Genomic DNA, 21,372 nt, shown 5'->3' with positions numbered 1-21,372 from the left:
TTAAATATGCAACAGGAAATATACGCCAATCAAGTGCCAATCTTCAAACTGACGGCAGCAGCAACAACAACAAAAACAACAGCAACAATGAGTTAAAACAAAAATAACAAGAGGCCCACGTGAAATGTCTTTAAAATAGAACGAAATGTTGAACGACGCTTTTAGCGTAACGTCTTATGACCTAAAAAGTGGCAAGTGACTAACCAACCCTACAAACTCAACCAACCAACCAACCAACCAACCAACCAACAAAACAGCCATAAACTCTAGTCCAAAAACAACAATAGCAACAGTAGCAACAACAACATTATAATGTATACATATATAGAGCGTCTGCCACTTTTACTATGCAAAATACTTTTGCTTGCCTCTTGCATAGATTAACGAAAAATGTTTTCTGTCTGGGTCTGAGCTGTACTCAAGTTTCAGCTCTGTAACTGTCTTATAGATAGTATTTTTTAGAGTTAAAAGTAACTCTGAAACATCTTCTTGAAATGTTCATAATTTATTTCGATATTTAAGAAATTTTAGGTAGGTTAGATAACTTATGTTTTAGTTTTGTTTTCAAAAAAACTATTAAATATTTAAAGTTGTCAAATTAATATCTTTTTGAAGCTGTTAAAAATTTATTGAACAGTCAATTGGGACACCGCAACATTAAATTTAATTCAATTTCAAGTAATGAATATGGTTAATTTTTTAAAGAAAACTATATTATAAAGAAAACTATAAAGAAAACTATCAAGACTCATTAATTAATCTTTAAAAAAAATCGTTCAATTCTTATGACGTTTTTAGGAACTAAATAAATAGGCAACAATAGTCATTTCGAAGTAAAAATAGGGTTAAATCTTGTCACTACCATTATCACTCAGTTCCTAGAAAATTCTAAGGAAATTTACATGATAAAATAAATAATTCGCCCATAAAAATCAGAAAAATTATAGCTGCCACATATTAAATTTCTAAACAAATTTAAGGATTATAAATTTTAGTCAACACTTAAAAGTATGCCATATATGTTTTTTTATACAATTGATTTGAAATTGAATTTCAGCATAGAAAATTTGAATAAGTTTTCAATTTATCCTACAGACAATTTAAGTGATCAGAAGATTAGTCATTGGGAAAAAGGTCCATTAATTTTCATCAATTGCTAAAATCTGAAACTGAGTGTTTAACATAGTACATATTTCACAGCTGCCAGCCAGCACTTTGCTGCTAGTTGTTGTTACAAATGTGCATTTGGGCAGCTTAAATAATTTATTACATTTTATTGTTGAGCAACAGCAACAAAATAACCGAGAACAACAAAATTGAGACTGAGATACGCGTTGTCAAGTTGTCTGCAACCGTAATATTGCCGTAATATTCCCAAAAAAAAAATATATATATATAGATATGTATAGTTGCAACAGGCAACAAAGTGTCTTGTGTGTTGTACAACGTTCATGCCACACTCCTCACCGTAATGCAACGCAGTGGAAAACTTCAACGTTACCGCGCTGTCTTATATAAAATGCATGCCAAACGTTGAATTATTCATAATGAATTGAAATACATAATACTCATTTTGTTTCAGCATTTTAATAGAAATGAGGCAGGAAAGGGAATTGGTCCGTTGCAATTGCTAGGCAGCCATTTTCTAATACATTACAACTTCCCCGTTGAGACGCCACCAAAAGTTAGCGTAGAAGATGAAGATGAAGACGTTGGGCTTAATTGTTTTTCATATTTTAATGCCACAACTTTGACGAGGCAACCCCCAAGTAGCTCTGCCTCATGCTTATTTTTTGATGTGCGTTCATAAAATTTAAAATTAAATTTAGCCGCGCTTCAACGCAACGTAACAGCCCAGACATTTTCCAACAGACATTTCGCCATTTTTCATCAGAACGAACAGTGGCTTTAAGGGATGAGAAATCTTAGTTAAGAAACCCCAAAAGGTAGACACAAGATAGGCCAAGGCAAGGAGTTGAGAAAATAGCTAAGTTACAAAAATATTCACAGACTTTTTCATATGGATTTTTGTTTTCTTGCTTGGCGCCACATTTTGTTTCTAATTAATGTTTAAAATTTATGCGAGAGCAAATTACGTAAAAATTTCAAATTAAATGAAGGTAGTCAAGGTTCTTTGGAAAAATTAATGCAAAAGTGGAATTGGAAGCAGTTCTTATTAAAATATTGAAAGCTTTAAACAAGAAAAAATATATAAATAATTTTTTTGTATTATTTTAGATGCGTAAGATTATTTATTTAAGCATGCTGCAAGCTTAGTCAAAGCACTTGCTCTTACCGGCTTAATATAAATAATAAAATAAATTGATATGAAGTAAAGGGGATTTTTTTCCTATCAAGTTGAATAATCTGTATCGAATTACAGTGGATGAAGGTAAAGACGGTTTTTTGAAGGAATTAAAGCAAAAGTTAAGCTGGGAACAGTTCTGAATAAAAGATATTAAACTGATTAATATGGTAGAGCAACAAAATTTATTTAAAAATAATAAAATAAGTTGCAATGAAGCAAGGTGAAATATGTTAATTTATTAAGCAAACTTTTTGGTCATAGAATTAAGGACAATATAACAAAAGATTATTAGCAATGCTTCTGACTTCAAAATAAAGGCAACACATTTTTCTATAGAATTCAGTATAATGTGAAATTCAGTAGATGCCATTTAAAATATAAATATATAGTATTAGTTGAAGAAATTAATTATGTACTAAGTAAACTTCGAAGTCTGACAAACTAAAATGCACGTTTAATTCAGTTTTGACTTATGCATTTCATTTAATTAATTTGCAAACGGCGAGCAAAAAGAAAAAAAATGTTATGGAATCAATTAAATGCAATTAAAATGTAAGCAACAAAAAATTATTATGCGGTCGGCCTGAAGTTGGTCATCTGGTCATTTGGCTATCGTTGGTTATCGCGATGCGCAACTGATGCCATAAATTGTAGCACCTAATAAATTGACACTCTGTCATTGTGCGGCATTTACAGTTTATGTGCATTGCCACACAGTCTATACACACTCTGCCACACACACGTGCCACACGGGAGAGGCAACCACTGGGCACTGGTAAACGGTCAGTCTGTCCGTCTGTCTGTCCGTCTGTCTGTCCTTCTGTCTATCTGTTTTCCTGCGTCCCGCTGCCTTTTTTCACACGAGCTGCATGCAACAATTGTGTTGCGAGTGCAGCCAAAAAAGGCAAAAATAATAAAAAGGCATTGGCTCAAATAAAATGCAAAATGCCAAAAAGGCTAAAAAACGTGGTATGAGTGGCAAATCCCCTGAACATGACCAGAGAGTCCTCGTTTTCAACTCCTTCTGGTGGTGTTGATGGCGTTGTTGGTGTTGTTGGTGTTGTTGGGTCTCTGTGGTGCACCACAGCGTTTAAAATGGTTTGCCAGTCATTTTTTCACATCATTGATTGCTTATTAGATTATATACCACGCGGTTGAGCATCATTTTTTTATTTTCCCCATTTTTGCAGCGATTTTTGATGCGCGGCACGTGCGGGTTGAATGGGCGGCTGGCACGCCTCTAGATGCCACTGCATGTGCCGCGTAATGTGCTGACAACAACAGCAACCTCGGCCACACCAACACCAACAACAACAACAGCCAGCTATAAAATGCATAAAAAACCGTCTGTTGCAATTTGTACGCCAAAAAATAGGCAAGCATTTTATAACGTCCAGCTTATTGGTATTTGTATGCATGTATTTGTGCATATATGCAGAAATACCTATAGCTAAAATCTCTGTCCAAATAATTTTCAATATTTTTTTACCTTGTACTATTTTTGATTTTGCTGCCAACAGACTATTAAAGATTCGTGATTTATAGCCGGGCAGATATTCAAAATAAAAATATAAAAACACTTTGAGCAGTAAGTTAAATGTTTTCAGTTGTTGTTGTTGTTGACCAACAAAATGAACAATAAAATATGCATTTTTGTTTATAGCATGATGAAGTGCTAATAGGCAATATTGTTTTAAGCTATTACGAAGAAAAACGATACGATTTGCACTTCACAGGACATTCAACACAATTTACAACAATTTTAACTGGATTTAAGTAACGTTTTCTAATTGAACTCGATGTTGTGAATTGCATTGCACACACACACACACACAATCACATACATAAATAGATATATTGGGTTTATTTTGTGCCAAAGTTGCAGAACTTCAAACTTGGCGAAAACTAAATAGATTTCAATAGTAATTGTAATTTTTAACACGGTATAAACTTTTGACTATTTCAATAATTTAGTTTTGTTTATTTAAAAAATTACGAAACTGTCCAAGCTTTTCTTTAAGAAACGTTTTTGAAATATGAAAGCTGTTAGCAAAATTAGTCAAAAACATTATTTTTAGTTGGATTGTTACCAATGAATTTTCTGAAGTTTTTAAAATTGACTGTTTTGATTTTCAACTTGTTTTGCTCTTATTTAAAATAAGAGTATTTCTTTACTTTTAGACAGATTTGTGCATTGTAAAATGTAAAAAGTTCATAAACAAATTTCTTGTTTTTTCCAAAATATTTAAATTGAATCCTTTATTCCTCGCTCGTTATTTAATGCGTTTTTATGCTCATTTGTAAAATAGATTGCAATAATTTAAAACTTTTTTTTGTTGTTGCATAAAAGCAGTTATAGAATGGAAGGCATGTCTAAGTCCGTGTGCCTTTTCCCATGCATTTTATTTTTTTGCTTTTGTTTTTCTAATCGTTTTTCCGCACATACAAAGTTGTTGTGTGTGTAAAAAGTTGCGTGTGTGCGTTGTAGTTGTGGTTTTTAAAAGTTAACGCATTATTTTGTCGATTGATTGGTAGCTTCCACACCCCTCCCCTCCCCTCCCCTTTTGCCCCGCCATTTTCCCCTCTTTCAATTGCTAATCGGTTTATTGCTGGCATTTTAACCTGTAAAACTTTTTGTTTTTGCTGTCGGTTGTATAAATTACCGCAGTTTTTAACAAACAATGATAAAAAATTGTGCGCACAACAAAATTAAAGTTTTGTTGTTTTGTTTTGTTGTTTTATTGGCTGTAGAATAGAAGGTGGGGTATAGATCCGACGATTGCAGGCAATTAGTCTGCAAAGTACAAGGCAGGCGAAAACAAAGTGAGAGAATATGCTCTATATGTATTATAAAGAATAAACCAACCTATACAGACCTATACAGACCTATACAAAACTTGTCTTAAAAACTAAGCAAATCAACAATTTTAATGAATTAACTTTAAAGCTTTATACATTTTTGAAGTGAATCCACACAGAACTTAATTAACCAATAAAAAAATGCATTTATTAATTTTCCCACTTCAAACATTATTAAATATTTTTTCTAATTAATGTTGATTCATTTCCCACATCACAATATCGTTAGCTCAGCAAAAATAATTTCCATTTGCAACTTTTGTGAGCAACAAACACAAATTTATTGAACTGTTGGGCGGGTACTTAATGATTTTTCTGTTATTATTACACAGAACGTTCTAAATGAAACTACACACACAGACAGAGCATCTTTTATAATGTAGCAACGTTTCACATTTTGTATAAATACTTGTATACTCATAGTAGAGGCAACATTTGCCATATTCCATATTCCATATCTCCCCTCTCTCTCTCTAAAGTAAGCTGTTATTGCCGATCGCACACAGACACAGACATGCATACATAACAACAGTCATCCATATATGAAATATAATAAAATTGTACAGGAAATGACGAACAAGTGTAGAGAAGTCCCCATATTTTCACCCTTTTTCCCCCCCATTTTCCCCACTTTTGGTGCTTAGCAGTCGGATGTTTGCGCTGCTCGAGCAACATTTTAACCATCGATGGTTTGATTATTAAATCCATGAAGTTTTTATATGCCCCGGACATATACACAGACACACACACACATATCTACATGCACATACATATCGAAATTCACTTGATTGCAGTTTTCAAGTGAAATCCTAGCACACTTCAGAGCGCTTGTTGGCTTGCCTAAGGGTTAAGGAGTGCGGTGATGGTGGTGGTGGTTGTGGTGCTGCTTCTGTTGGCTGTGATAGTAGTGGTGGTGGTGGCTCTGCCGAGGTCGGAAATATGCCGCTTGTTGCTGTCAGTGGAGCTGCTGCATGTTGTAATTGATGTTTCAAGTAGCAAAAAGCGCGCCAAAAACTTCCAGGCCCAAGTTTATTTGTTGTTGCACAATTTTAATGAAGTACTGCCAGCAAGTTTTGCGACTAAATCAAATTAAAAGTGCGACACACACACAGACTTACATTTATATACTATAATACTATACATATATGTACATTTACACATATGTGTGCATATGCTAAGGAAATGAGCTCGACGCTAGCTTACAAAACTAATGCAAGTTTTTGCCGTCAGTATCCGTCTTCAAGTTGGCCAAATGCGCCGGCAAACGATTTGTCAAATGCCTTTACTTTGCCTACAATTCAATAATGCTTTTCACGCTAATTAATTTTTGGTTTGCAGCGCACAAATTTACACATAAACACACACACTCACTAACACTAACATCTAATACTTTGACAATTTCCTGTCCGACTTTTTAGAATTTAGAAATACACTTAGAAAATATGAGCTTATGTTGTTTTCAAATGTGGTAAGAAATACGGATTTTGTATAGAAATTTTTTTTAAATTTATTTTTTAATAAATCATATTTTAACAAAATTTTAATATTCAAATAGTTTTATAATTTGTTTTTTGATTTTGTGTTATATTTAATGTCACACTGATTTTTAATTTATTTTTTAATAAATCATATTTTAACAAAATTTTAATATTCAATTACTTTTATAATTGGTTTTTTGATTTTGTGATATTTAAAGGTACACTTATATAGAAAATGAGGCTTATGAAGCGTCTGTTTAAGTTTGATAAGCCAATTGTTTACTAAAAATTTATTGTAATACAATAATAATTTGCCTTTAATAACAGCAAAAGGCATTTATAGTTTCATTTATACTAGAATTTTAAATTATATTTTAAACACTAATAATTCAATTAAAAATTTCCGATTTATTGGGAGCATGGATACAGACGTGTAGTTACTGAATAAAAGTACCTAATTTAAAAGTAAATAATATTATTCCTTTTGTTGTTTAAGAAAAGATTAATTATGCAAGTTATTTTCTACGAAAAATATATTTTATATTAATATTTAACATTTATTATATTCTTATTTTATTTCATTTTTATTTTTACTTCAACTTCATGTTGGTTTCGAGACATTAAAAAACTTGTTGCCCTTGCCACCCGTTGTGGCATTTCCTGCTGTGCATTTTGGTTAAATTGCATTGAGGGTCCTGCTTTTTTTTTAGACTGAACGAATCAGAAATTGTGGCAGCAACCACCGCCATGACAAGCGACCCCTGTGGCTAGAACTACACACACACTCACACACACTCACAAACACACACACCACACAAGTGCCGCAAAGTGGACGTTAAGGTTGTTTGGCATTTTTTACGCCCAATTGGTGTGGGCTTAATGCCTCAATGATTATTATATGGATGCGGTCTAAAGACCTGTCTCAAAAGTCGCTCGTCAAAGGTTTCAATTGCGTTGCCTGCAACGCCTGTTTCCTGGCTCCTTGACACTTGGGGGCGTACTTTCTTTACTCGCATTTCCCCCAAATATATCTAGATAGATGTGTATATATAAATATGATTTTTTATTTTAGGCTAGACAGTGAATGTCGCGTCAAAATGGCGGAAACGCTAGGAATTTGGGCATAATTTAATTTGTCGCAACGTTTAAAGCAAAACACAAATTGTAGAAGGGGCATGTTGTTGTTGTTGTTGCAGTGATTGTTGTCGTTGTTGTTGCTGTTGCGAGTCTAAATGCCAGCGAGCGACTATTGAGACTAATCACGCTAATGCGCAAGTTTGTTGCAAAGACGAACGACAGCTGGCGCCGCAGTTGCAGTTGTGTGTGTGTGTGAATATATGATTTGTGTGTGTGTGGGTGTGTGCCTGTTATCCACCTGCCTTCAATAATACGTACACCAAATGCCAAATAATTTATTTATTATATGTGCAACTGACCAAAGCAGCACAACATACGCACACACACACACAACCATACACACAATCCCACACAAACACACATACATAGAGAGAGAGAGAGGTTCATACACGCACTCTGAACGAGATTTCATTACAACTCATTTGACAGTCTTGGTGCACTCGACGCTGCCAAAATGTCATACCTGAGTGGCAGCGGGGGCAGAGTCACAAGTGCCACGCCCCCTCTACAACATGCAGCAGTTTAGCAGGCGTGTGTGTGTGTGTATAACTGTGTGTGTGTGTGTGTGTGAGCGCAGAGTCAACGCGAAATTAAGCGAAATGAAGTTGACCACGTTTCGATTTTGCATCAAAGCTAAACGCAGTCGTTGCCGCTGCTGCTGCCGCTGCTGCCACTCCCCCTTTCTCACCGCCCACCGCCTCTAAGCTGGGGCAGTTCAGTGGCCAGCGTCAGCTACAGTTACGTCCCTGGTTCTGGGCCCCATGCATTGTTAATACAATTCGAGTCCAACGTCAATAACCAAGTGCCACGAATGGACCATTAGTTGGCTGCCTAGTTGATGTGCATGTTGCAAGTTGCATTTGTTGTTGTTCTCGTTGTTCTCGTTGTTGTTGCTGCTACCGATTTGATGGCTGCAACGTTTCTTCGCTTTGATGCACAAACACATCATTTCGACCATGTGCTTATATTATATGACAGCTGCTATATATTGTACATATATATATATATATATTGTATATAATCTATATATAATTATGCGCCTTGCTGCAGCAACTGTTAATGTTGAAAGCACTTTAAGCAATTGCCGGAAATGCTAAGAAACTTTTAAGCGATCGAGGGAATATTTTCCATAATAGATTAACTTTTCAAGCGCCTTGTTTAATAAAGAAATTTATTTATTTTTAATGTAAAATTGTAGCCAGAAAAAGTCAAGTTCAAAATTCAAGTTTACGCAGCATAAGTGTTAAATAAAACATATAAACGAATTGCAAATTTTTCCATAATATTCGGAATTATTATATTTTATACCGCACTCCTAATTTTTTGCTCTTCATATAAGATCTTTCTAGAGATAAAATTTGTAAACCAACAACGAAAACTTTCAACGTTGTTCACATAAAAATAAATCAAAAATTTACAGTGTGACTAAACTTTATAAAACTAAACCATTCTTCAGTTGAAGGATAACACTATACAAACCAATTTTAAACATCCCCTCAACTGTCTGGTTAAATAAAGTAATTTGGCTTAAACTAAACACAACTTAATGCAACTTAGTAATATATAATTTTCTATATAATAAGACTCCAAAAATTTAAATGGCAAGTCCAGTCGCAACTTGCATGTCTGGCGCCCATAAAAGTATGCAACAGAAAATATTTCGAAGAATATTCGAGCAGTGCGCATTGTCTGGCAGCTGTTATTACTCATAGGTGGTAAGAGTAGGTTCTAGGCAGGCCAAAATGAGAACAACAATAAGAACAACAACTAAACTGCTACTCAGCCACGCAGTCACATGGCAAACTTACAAGTAATACTTAGCCTAAATGGGCACAAGTGGCCCCCGAGTCGGTTCTCTAAGTATACTTGCGATATGTTTTATGATGCAACATTTTTGTAATGAAGTTATTGACAAGCCACAACTACACACACAGAAATACATACACTCACATACAGACATAAAGCAGGGCACCTTGTAGTGTAGTGTAGTGTAGTGCATGATGATGAGGAGCATATAGACACGTTTAAGGATATGTAGCACAATATGCAAATGTTACTTTGTTATGCAATTAGTGAATTCAATACGAGGCACTCGGCAAACGGTACTCGGCAAATAGACAGCGTCAGCAACGGCAACGGTAACGGTTACGTTAACGGTAACGTCAATGACGTTGCCACTCGAACAACGTTCAGAGAACAAGCACTGCAGTTAAATGTATCGTTAGCATTAGAATCGTAGCCATTATATTGTTAGAAATGTATTTACATATATTAATGTAGTCGACTTCATCATACCCTGCATATTCAATTTCTTAACGGAAAGTTCATTCAATTTTCGTATTAAAAATTAAATCAAAGTTGCCCATTTCTTAACTGTCAAATAGAATCCATCACTTTTTTTAATTTAATATAATATGTTATGCAAATAAATATTATTTAATACGATTACTGTGAAAAATCCCGTAGTTTATAAGAACTTAAATAAATATATAATTTTCTTGAAGGATCCATCTTAAAAAATGTTTAAATATTAAATTTAAATTTTCACATTACCTTGTCTCACTTCATACATATTAGGATTAAATATTAATACACAAATTGCTCCCTTTAAAAAAGATTGAATGTAAAACCCCAAAACTTTCTTGTAAGTCCTATTTTAAGAAAAGTTTTAGAGCTTAAAATAAACATAAGTTTACAATTCCTGAGAGTTCCATTTTAGGAAAATGTTCACAGCTTTCCACAAATCAGTTAAACCTACAGCATTATTTCAAGGAGTATTATTAAATTAAAGGGTATCTGAAAACTCAATGAAAATAGGTCGATCTTACATGATAGTGCCAAGCGGCATATTGAGCGCTAACTAAAGCGAGTTATGCAATTAATTGAAGACCCACTAAGTCATCTCTTTTCCACTTGCATCTCCATTCTATTGGCAGGCAAAAATGATGGAGAACTCTCACGCTTGGATGGGCGCCACGGGCTCGACGTTAGCAGGTTTGTACGGTTAGAAATAGTTGTGTCACTTACCGGACCGAGGCTTCATCTATCGCATTTTGTCTCATTTATTATTTGCACCTCCAGCAGACAGCTATCAGTATCAGCTGCAGTCCATGTGGCAAAAATGCTGGAACACCAATCAAAATCTCATGCATCATATGCGATTTCGCGAGCGCGGTCCTCTCAAATCCTGGCGACCCGAGACAATGGCCGAGGCCATTTTCAGTGTACTCAAGGAGGGACTTTCACTGTCGCAGGCAGCCCGTAAATATGACATACCCTATCCGACGTTCGTGCTCTATGCGAATCGAGTGCACAACATGCTGGGACCATCCATCGATGGCGGCCCCGATTTGCGGCCCAAGGGACGCGGAAGACCGCAACGAATTCTGCTGGGCATCTGGCCGGATGAGCATATCAAGGGCGTCATCAAGACGGTGGTTTTTCGCGATACCAAGGACTTGAAGGACGACAGCTTGGGTTCCCACATGCCGCCATACGGACGACATTCGGTAGGTAACGCTGCCAAAGCATTCACACATTTCACATAGATTATTCACTTCACTAAAATTAACAAAAAAAAAAAAAAAAAATTTACTTAAAGAAACTTTAGACACGATTCGGGCAAATTTAATTTGAAAGTGAAAATTTTCATCATGACAATCAAGTTTCATAAACTGACGTTTAATGGCAACTAGGAACTTTTGATTAAAGTTTTATTGTCAATGTCAAAATGCAGTCACACTAATTTGGGCAACCCTTTAAATTAAAATTCGATAAATTTTTAAATCATTGATTTGCTTTCACATATGATTGAAACTTCGCAACAAAATTTTATTCACTTAGAAAATTCAATTTTTCAGCCATCACTGTGCTCTATTTCCTTACTTTTCTGTTGACCCTTTATTAAAAACCTTCAAACTCTCACAACTTTGCCAAAACGTAACCGATTTTCAAGCGGAATATCATTTTGATCATTATTTTGGCTATATTTTAATTTTGCATCAAAATGTTATTTATTTAGAAAATTACATTTTTGGTCATCACTGTCATATTTTTCCATACCTTCCCCTTGACACTCTATCATAAACTTCAAACTGCCATAACTTTGCCAAAACTTAACCGATTTTCATGCGGAATACCATTTTGATCATTATTTGGCCTGTATATTAATTCTGCATCAAAATGTAATTTATTTAGAAAATTCAAATATTTGGTGATCACTGTCATATTTTTCCATACCTACCCTTAAGACTTTTCAAAACTTTAAACTGCCATAACTTTGCCAAAACTTAACCGATTTTCATGCGGAATACCATTTTGATCATTATTTGGCATCTATATTGACTCTGCATCAAAATATCAGTTAGTTAGAAAATTCCATTTTTTGGTCATCACTGTCATATTTTTCCATACCTTCCCCTTGACACTCTATCAAAAACTTCAAACTGCCATAACTTTGCCAAAACTTAACCGATTTTCATGCGGAATACCATTTTGATCATTATTTGGCCTGTATATTAATTCTGCATCAAAATGTAATTTATTTAGAAAATTCAAATATTTGGTGATCACTGTCATATTTTTCCATACCTACCCCTTAAGACTTTTTCAAAAACTTTAAACTGCCATAACTTTGCCAAAACTTAACCGATTTTCATGCGGAATACCATTTTGATCATTATTTGGCATCTATATTGACTCTGCATCAAAATATCAGTTAGTTAGAAAATTCCATTTTTTGGTCATCACTGTCATATTTTCCATACCTTCCCTTGACACTCTATCAAAACTTCAAACTGCCATAACTTTGCCAAAACTTAACCGATTTTCATGCGGAATACCATTTTGATCATTATTTGGCCTGTATATTAATTCTGCATCAAAATGTAATTTATTTAGAAAATTCAAATATTTGGTGATCACTGTCATATTTTTCCATACCTACCCCTTAAGACTTTTTCAAAAACTTTAAACTGCCATAACTTTGCCAAAACTTAACCGATTTTCATGCGGAATACCATTTTGATCGTTATTTGGCCTGTATATTAATTCTGCATCAAAATGTAATTTATTTAGAAAATTCAAATATTTGGTGATCACTGTCATATTTTTCCATACCTACCCCTTAAGACTTTTTCAAAAACTTTAAACTGCCATAACTTTGCCAAAACTTAACCGATTTTCATGCGGAATACCATTTTGATCATTATTTGGCATCTATATTGACTCTGCATCAAAATATCAGTTAGTTAGAAAATTCCATTTTTTGGTCATCACTGTCATATTTTTCCATACCTTCCCCTTGACACTCTATCAAAAACTTCAAACTGCCATAACTTTGCCAAAACTTAACCGATTTTCATGCGGAATACCATTTTGATCATTATTTGGCCTGTATATTAATTCAGCATCAAAATGTAATTTATTTAGAAAATTCAAATATTTGGTGATCACTGTCATATTTTTCCATACCTACCCCTTAAGACTTTTCAAAACTTTAAACTGCCATAACTTTGCCAAAACTTAACCGATTTTCATGCGGAATACCATTTTGATCATTATTTGGCATCTATATTGACTCTGCATCAAAATATCAGTTAGTTAGAAAATTCCATTTTTTGGTCATCACTATCATATTTTCCATACCTACCCCTTGACACTTTATCAAAAACTTCAATCTGACATAACTTTGCCAAAATTTAACCGATTTTCATGCGGAATACCATTTTGATCATTATTTGGCCTGAATATTAATTCTGCATCAAAATGTTGATTATTTAAAAAATTCAATTTTTTGGTCATCACTGTCATGTTTTTCCATACATTCCCCTTGACACTTTATCAAAAACTTCAAACTGCCATAACTTTGCCAAAACTGAACCGATTTTCATGTGGAATACCATTTTGATCATTATTTGGCTTCTATATTGATTCTGCATTTAAATATTATTCACTTTATAAAAAAAATTATTTTCGAATTTTTTCCGACAAAATCATGTACTCCCCCCTTTGACTTTTTTGAAATAATATTTTTTTCAAAATTTTAAATCTTGACTTTTGACTTTTAATCAACTCCTGGTGCCCAAATTAGTATAAAACAACACTTTAAACTTGATTCTGAGAGACTTCATTTTCTTGTAAAAAATCATGTCGAAATTGACAAAAAATTTGACTTGTAAAGTTGACAGTCCAAGCAATTAACAAACTTCGAGCTGTCATAACTTTGTCAAAACTTAACCGATTTCCTTGCGGAATGTCATTTTGATCATTATTTGGCCTTTAAAATGATTCTGCATCACAATTTTATTCGTTATTAAAATTCAAAATTTTGGTCATCACTGTCCAATTCTTCCTTACTTTTCCCTTGACACATACATACATACATAGTAACAAGTCAGACACTAAACTGTCAACGGGGTTAGCCCGTGTTTCCTTTGCAGGACATGACCCTGAGCTATCCAGGCGCTAGTGGCGGCATGCCGGGCAGCGGCGCCGCCAGTCTAAGCGCATTGGCCTGTCCAAATGGCATGGGCAGTGGAGGCAGCGCTGCCGGCGTCGGCGTCGGCGTAGGTGGTGCTGGTGTTGGGGTTGGGGTTGGCGGTGGTGGTGGCGGCGCTGTGGATCAGCAAATGTCGCAGGAGCAAATGTCGGCAGTTGCCGCCGTGGCGCACAATATACGTCAGCAGATGCAAATGGCCGCCGCAGCGCAGCATCAGCACGGGGAGGCGGGGCCGCCGCCAGGGCTGTTCAACTTGCCACCGCATCTGGCAGGTGGGCCGGGACGGGCCAGCATATCACCGGCATTGAGCAGTGGCTCAAATCCGTCGCTGGGTCCACGGCATGCGCCCTCGCCCTGCGGTCCCGCCGGCCTCATGCCGAATCTGCCGCCCAGCATGGCCGTTGCACTGCATCGTGATCCCGCCGCCGCCGCCCTGCTCAGCCAGCAGCAGCAGCATCACCTGCAACAGCTGCAGTTGCATCAGCACCAGCAGCAACACCAGCAGCAACAGCAGCAGCAACAACAGCAACAACAACAGCAGCAACATGCACTGCACCAACAACAACAGGCACAGGCACAGGCGGCAGCAGCGGCAGCGGCAGCAGCTGCTCATCCGCTTCATATGCAAACTCACAAGTCCGGTTACGGTGCCAGTTCCATGCCCTCAGCCAGCGCCGGCTCCTCCGCCGTCCAGCAGCAGCAGCAACAGCAGCAACAACAACAGCAACACTCACAGCTTGGCCTGAGCCATGTGGACAAGTCCAAGTCCAAGAGCAGTCCGCTGCGCAGCGAAACGCCACGCCTACACTCGCCCCTCGCCGAGCTGGGACTGGAGATGGGCTACAAGCGGGAGTATTCGCCCACGCGTCTCTTTGCCGACGATCTTGCCGAGCTTGTGGGTGCCAGCAGCGGAGTCGGAGTCGGACTTGGAGTCGGAGTCGGAGTCGGCATACCTTCGTCATCCTCCTCGGCGGCAAGTGTGACGACTGCGACGCCGACTGTGACAGCAGCGGCGGCAAGTGCAGATATCTGTGCCGGCAGCGGAGGCAGCATCAAAGTGGAACCTATTACCACAAGCAGCGAATAGAATCCACACAACTAAAAGCAATCAAATTACATTTGAAAAACAAGCAAAGCGAAGGAGAAAGAGAAAGAAAGCGAGAGCGAGAGAGTGCATAATTTTGAAAAGTTTACTTTAATTAGTATTGAATGATATATATATATATATATATATATTTACTTAGATACTCGTCTTTAGTATTTATATAACGCGCGTTCCTTTTGTTTCTATCGGTCGCCAACTTAAGTCCACTTACATTTTTGCATAGTTTCTAATTTAAATTAAATAATCTACTTATTACACAAATCAAAACAATGAAAGTATTATTATGTTATAGTGCATAAACTTAAACAACTAAATAGCGATCTCTTTAATTTTAAACAAAATGCAAAACTCACAACAACAAAAATCCCCCTTGGAACATTCCACAACAACAACAGCAACAAAAATCCAGCAAAAAACACGTTTTTAAACTAAAATGATAAAAATAAGTATTAACAAAAGAATATTAATAAATTAGCAATTGTGTGCCCAGTTTTGTTTGTTTAACAATTAATTGTGAAAAAAATGTACAAAATTACTAAATTTAAAATTTTAAAATATAACAACAAAAAAATGAACTAAAACTTTTGGATGTGCATTAAAAACTAAAAACTGAAATTATGGAAGCAACTAAATTTAATGTTTAGGTCTAAACAAAATGAAATTCACAAAAAATGCCTTTCGGAATTAAATTCAGAGACGAACAAGAAATTAAAAAAAAAAAAAAAACAAATGTTAGATTAAACCCTAAAACAAAAATTAAGCAAAGTTTGTAAATGCGAATTTTTGAAACAACTTGACGTATTTATACAAGCGAAAAGGAAAGTGGAAAATTATAGAAAATTGTGACAATGAATTTAGCAGCAAAATTTACTCCAAACGAAAGTTGTTGTCATCTTTATAGATATTTTGTGGGCTGCTGATTTTTCAAAAGATTTCAACGATTTGAATGTCACTTCAATACTTTTTGTATCTAATTTCCAAATATTTATAAGTAATATTGTACTTTTTTTTATCGTGATTTTGTTTGTCCTATTCTAAAGTGCCTTTTCTAGCATTAATTTTATCTTAAGAGCATAAGTTACTTTATTTAAATAATAATTTTCTCAGCGCTCATAAAAACAACAACAGCAACAACTTTCGCTCATTTGATTTAAGCTAAAAAACATAAAGTCTGGCATATATATAAATATTTTTAACAAATATTTATAATTTTTCTGTTGAAACTTTAGGCGTACTTTCGGCAAAATAAATTATAGATTTTCGTTTGAAAGCACACAATGAAATAAATAACAAGAAAATTACATAAAAAATAATTGAAAGTGGAAATAGCAACAACTTTTTACCATTATAACAAGAAGACGGCAAATAAAAATCAAATTAAATATATTAAGTAATTAATTAATTTACAGTTTATACAACTGCAGCAATAGCCATAGCCAACACATATAATTAAATATGTATGTATGTAACTCTCATATGATAAATCGCTAAACAAAAACAAAACAAAAAACAAAAGGTATTCCCCACCCCTCAAATAGTCTTTAAATGTTCCATATAAACACTACAACTTTGGTATATGTATTACGAGTATTTCACAAGAAACTTGAATCGGTTATCGGTTAATAATTCTAATCTCCAAAAAATATCATTGTTCGAACTTGACAAAAAAATATAAAACTATATCAAGTTTAAGTTTTCTATAAACTTTTAGTGCAAACTTTATGTTCAAATTAACTTTAAATGTCGAAATGAATGTTCTTATTAATCTAATAACAAAAAAAAAAAAAAACAGGAAAACAAGAAAACAAAAGGAATAAAACAAAATATTTTATAAAAACAAATTGAGCGTATTTTTAAAGGAAAATCCCAACTTAAGGTGAACCTATTAGTTTTGGAATATACACACAACAAGGCTGATTTATTGCTTTTAATTTAATACAAGTTAGCTAAGCTATTTTGTAGCATTTGCTATTGATATGCCAGAGGAATACTTGTGGGCGCCTCGTCCACAGTTGGCTGATTGATCTCCTGATGACGCTGCAAGAGGCTAAGACATTGATGCAGGCACTGAGTGCTGGCTGTGGAGATGGCTTTGAGCAGCAAGAGATCGGGATCAGTGGGCGAGAAGGAAGCACAGTCAATATTCTCAATGGCACGCGCTAAAGATGCATTACTAAAAATATAGGATTCAAGTAATTAAATTTACAATTGTTCTGGCCAAGTTTAAACGTAACCAACCATTGCTCGGTGAGGAAGAGCGCCTGGCGAGCGGAGACCATGGCATCGGAGGCGGCAAGCAGTTCTCGTGCCGGCAGCGGCGAAGAGTTGCTAATATCCATGGCCTTCGTATGACTCTCCACCACAGCTCGCAGTCCATCGACCCATTCCTGTCGCGCACGCGCATCGTTGGCCCGCAATTTCACAGTGTCTCCCGAAGCACAGGCAATGGAGAAGGTGCGCGAATCCTCATCACTGGGATAGACCACAGCGCCAGCCAATTGCACCTGTCCCCGCGGCGTGCTGGCCAAGACATGGGGCGAGGGGGCAATGTCCTCGCCCACTGACGACGAATCGCACAGATAATAGCTGAGGAAACCCGTCTTGGCGTCCACAGTAAACCAGCGATATTGCCAACCTGGAAGCAAAAGGAATGATTAGATTTAAATATTAATTTGTGAATTTAAATGATGAATAAATGTATTGCTTATACCCTTGCAGAGGGCATTATAGCTTCGCCCTAAAAACTATATATATTCGTGTTCAGTTCACCGAGTTGAATCGATATGGCTAAGTCCTTTGGTTTATATGTAAACTAATCGCTCAGTTTTAAGGCTATTTTTGTGAAACGATCATTTATAAAAAAAAGCGTTTAGTACGGAAATCTTCATGGTTTTTTTGAGAAACTTAACCAAACTCAAAACAAGGGTATTTGGTATTGTCTTTTATGTCCTGACTAACTTTAGTTTTAATCGGATGACTATATCATATATATCCACTAAAAACGATCTTTTTAAAAACTATCTTTGGTATGATAAGCTTTGTTGTTATTTGTGTCTCAACCAAACTACACCAAATGTGTAGTTGATACTGTCTTTCATTTCTTAGGTACTCTTAGATTGGTCGGAGTACTATATCATATAGCCACCATAGGAACAATCACTCAAAATTGAACAAAGAACTCAAGGGTATCAAATCTTCGCTGTGCCGAAGTTAGGCTTTCCATCTGGCTTGTCTACTCGTACCCTTCATCACATTTGTGTACTTGCTGAGCTGTCCACTCAGTGGATGGCGCAGTGTTTGATTAATCATGCGATTCAGATTGCTCTCCATGTCCACAGAATCCGTGTTGTTGTTGTCTTTGGAGCAGCTGTGCGGGCGGGGAGCGTGTGCCTGTTGCTGGTCTTGCTTTGGCTTGTTTCGGGGCTTCTTGCGTTGGAGCGCAGCTTTGATTTTGCGCAGAATTTTTGATGAATATGCGTTTTAAGGGAACAAACAATAAATAGAACTTTTATTGTACTATCTTTTAGTCAGAGGGTTGCCAGTTTGTTGAAAACAGCTGATAAATTGTTTACATTAGAATTTTGACAGTCTGGCAGCTAATAATACCAGCATAATACTGAGCTTAGTTATTTTGATGTTTCACTTAGCTGGTCACACTAAAAGGCTGTTAACAGTGCCATTTTGAGTTTAACATACCAAGTTAACATCACTAACAGTGCAACAACAAAGCTAGCGAGGCGCATAAATTTCGCAAAATTTACTTGCTGTGAAATTGTTTAAACAAACGCCCAGTGTAAACAAAAAATATGTGAATATAATGCATGTCGCGAGCAATCGCAATGCAATCACGCGTGCAATGGTAATCAAATAATGTGCAATGAAAGCGGTTGGTTCAACAAAAGGGGGACCAAAGAGTGAAAAAAATCAATTTGTATCCAGAGGCAGAAGTTTGTTGGGTGAAGAAGAAGGAGGACAGAGAGAGATAGAGAGTAAGAGGCAAGCAGACAAGACGCAGAACTTCTCAAACGACGGAATCGTCGACGAAACTGTGAAAAGATGTGCTGCTGTTGCCTTTGCTGTTGTTGGGCGATGATGTGATGTTGATGTTGATGGAGTTCGTTGCGTTTATAAAAATAAAACATATTGCAAATGGCAATTAAAAGTGACGGCAAGAACGAAACTCAAAGCATAAAATTATTAAAAATTGCGCGCGACGTTCAATACGCTGACTGCTGCTGTTTCTCAGCTGCAAAATAAATACAGATTTGTTTGTCTTTCTTTCCCTCTTCCAACAATTGTGAGTGTGTTTTAAAAATAAGAATAAGAGCATATGTACGTATGTGTGTGTCTCTTTTGTATATTTCCGCGTTTATGTTATATGCGGCCGTTGCGTGACGCCGCTGCCTCTGCCGCTGCTGACGTCGAGTTGATTTATGACATTTAACATTCACCCGCTTTTTGGTGGGTGCCTCCTGTCACATGTGTGTGTGCGTGTGTGTCTATATATGTCTCTGTCGGTGTATGTGTATCATGTGTGTTTGTTTGTTAGAGGTCGAGGGTTGCATTTTGTAAAAATTTAGTGAACAAATTTAATTAATACAGGCTTAGGTTAAGTGTGACCGTTTGTCCACTTTGCTAATTTGATTTCTGCTTCTTTTCTCGTGCTCTAAACAAAACACCCACACACACACTCGCTGACTCGGACACTAACACACACACACAGAGCCGCTGCTGCTGCTGTGACCATGAAAAATGCCAGCGAGAAATTTGCGAAAATCAATGAAAGCCAGCAAAAGTGTAACAACAAAAGCAACAACAATAAGAAATATTCGAAATTAAGTGAAATTGAAGGCGAGTTCGTTATGCTGCGCTGCCTTTACAATAGTTAAAGACTATTAAAAACAGAGCTCGGTTATAGCTTAAAAACAACAACAACAACCACGACAACAACATGGATGGTCAACGTGCTCGCGATCTGCTGACGCTGCTGCAGGAGCGCGTTGCGTTTCTCACCGGCGGTCGCGACAGACGGGGCGGACCATTGCTATGCTTTCCGGCAACGCCGCGCCGGGATCGCCTGAAACCGGAGGATTTGCGTCGCCTGCTCAGCTACTTGATTAGCATACCAAGGTGAGTTTGCCATTTACCAAGTGAAAGACATGCAATTGATTCTTTTCAATGTTTATTTATTGCATTTGGCATTCTTCTCTTTTTTTAGTGGCTCTCCCTCACTAGCCTTCTTTCTCTTTGCTCGCCTTTTGTTCCCAGTAGCCGGTACAATGAGTAGCCATTGTGTCAGCTGACGTCGACGTCGCTGTTTGTATCAGTGCTGCCATTTTAGCTAACTTATAGCTAGACACTGCTTTATGTAAAAGTTAGAAAATATCACTTAACTTCAAAGATTAAAAAAAAAAACTATTTGAGTCCTCAATCTAATTTTTTCGTCAAAATTCATGATAAATTGCCCTCTATTTGGGGGTTTTTTTTTTTATCTGGAGTTGGCCCAGCAAAATAGACTATTACCATATTTTTTTGTAAGCTATATCTAGCTATTTATTTTGATCAAATTAGATATCTTGGCTCTAAATATTCTGTCAACACTGTTGAGCATTGGTGTTGGTGTCGCTGCCATGCATTTCGTTTCGTTCTGCGGTTTTGGGTTGTCGCCTCACCCGCGCAGCTGCAGCTGCATGCATTCCACTTGATTTTCCAGTTCTCGCATTTTTTATGAATCATCAACAGTCGCGCAGCAGCAGCGGCAGCAGCCGCGACGGCAATGGCGACAGAGCAGTGGAAACAACACGCACAATGTGCTGCTGCTTCTTCTTTTTCTCTTTTCGCTTGTTTTTGTTGTTGCTGCAGCTAGGCTGGCATTGAATGGTGCTAAGCTGTAAAGTTTAAGAGCAAAAGAGATGGAGGTAGTAAATGAGTTGCCACTTGGCAAATAAAAAATTGTCTGCAAAACTCATAGAAGAAACAGCAGCCA

At 36.5% G+C, this 21,372-nt stretch overlaps 3 protein-coding genes across 3 annotated transcripts in view; 2 read left to right on the top strand and 1 right to left on the bottom strand.

Moving 5' to 3' along the window:
• Positions 1 to 15,420, top strand: part of LOC117786958 (protein bric-a-brac 1) — a 74,428-nt gene extending 59,008 nt beyond the window's left edge. The window contains exons 3-7 of the mRNA XM_034625389.1: positions 10,719 to 10,776; positions 10,864 to 11,291; positions 14,223 to 14,316; positions 14,353 to 14,980; positions 15,029 to 15,420. Of these exons, the coding sequence (XP_034481280.1) occupies positions 10,719 to 10,776; positions 10,864 to 11,291; positions 14,223 to 14,316; positions 14,353 to 14,980; positions 15,029 to 15,368 (1,548 nt within the window). The 3' untranslated portion in view covers positions 15,369 to 15,420. The remainder of the gene's footprint in view (positions 1 to 10,718; positions 10,777 to 10,863; positions 11,292 to 14,222; positions 14,317 to 14,352; positions 14,981 to 15,028) is intronic.
• Positions 15,421 to 17,271: 1,851 nt separating this feature from the next.
• On the bottom strand, positions 17,272 to 18,922 carry LOC117787122 (oxysterol-binding protein-related protein 11). The gene is made up of 3 exons (XM_034625566.1): positions 18,629 to 18,922; positions 17,625 to 18,021; positions 17,272 to 17,559 (listed from the first exon to the last, which is right to left on the bottom strand). The coding sequence occupies exons 1-3, from the start codon at positions 18,714 to 18,716 to the stop codon at positions 17,355 to 17,357; spliced, it is 690 nt and encodes a 229-aa protein (XP_034481457.1). The 5' UTR covers positions 18,717 to 18,922; the 3' UTR covers positions 17,272 to 17,354.
• Positions 18,923 to 19,081: 159 nt separating this feature from the next.
• LOC117787121 (triple functional domain protein) overlaps positions 19,082 to 21,372 on the top strand; it is a 42,243-nt gene continuing 39,952 nt past the window's right edge. The window contains exons 1-2 of the mRNA XM_034625562.1: positions 19,082 to 19,245; positions 20,110 to 20,516. Of these exons, the coding sequence (XP_034481453.1) occupies positions 20,338 to 20,516 (179 nt within the window). The 5' untranslated portion in view covers positions 19,082 to 19,245; positions 20,110 to 20,337. The remainder of the gene's footprint in view (positions 19,246 to 20,109; positions 20,517 to 21,372) is intronic.

This window comes from Drosophila innubila, assembly GCF_004354385.1.
Source record: "Drosophila innubila isolate TH190305 chromosome 3L unlocalized genomic scaffold, UK_Dinn_1.0 0_D_3L, whole genome shotgun sequence".
Classification (NCBI taxonomy): domain Eukaryota; kingdom Metazoa; phylum Arthropoda; class Insecta; order Diptera; family Drosophilidae; genus Drosophila; species Drosophila innubila.
The sequence above is the reverse complement of the archived record's forward strand: the minus strand, read 5'-3'. Positions and strand labels throughout refer to the sequence as shown.

Coding starts and splice junctions, on each gene's coding strand:
- LOC117787122 (XM_034625566.1), bottom strand. CDS start 18,716: ATGGAGAGCAATCTGAATCGCATGATTAATCAAACACTGCGCCATCCA. Junction 18,022..18,628: donor GTACACAAATGTGATGAAGG/GTACGAGTAGAC, acceptor TTTTGCTTCCAG/GTTGGCAATATCGCTGGTTT. Junction 17,560..17,624: donor CTCTTCCTCACCGAGCAATG/GTTGGTTACGTT, acceptor CTATATTTTTAG/TAATGCATCTTTAGCGCGTG.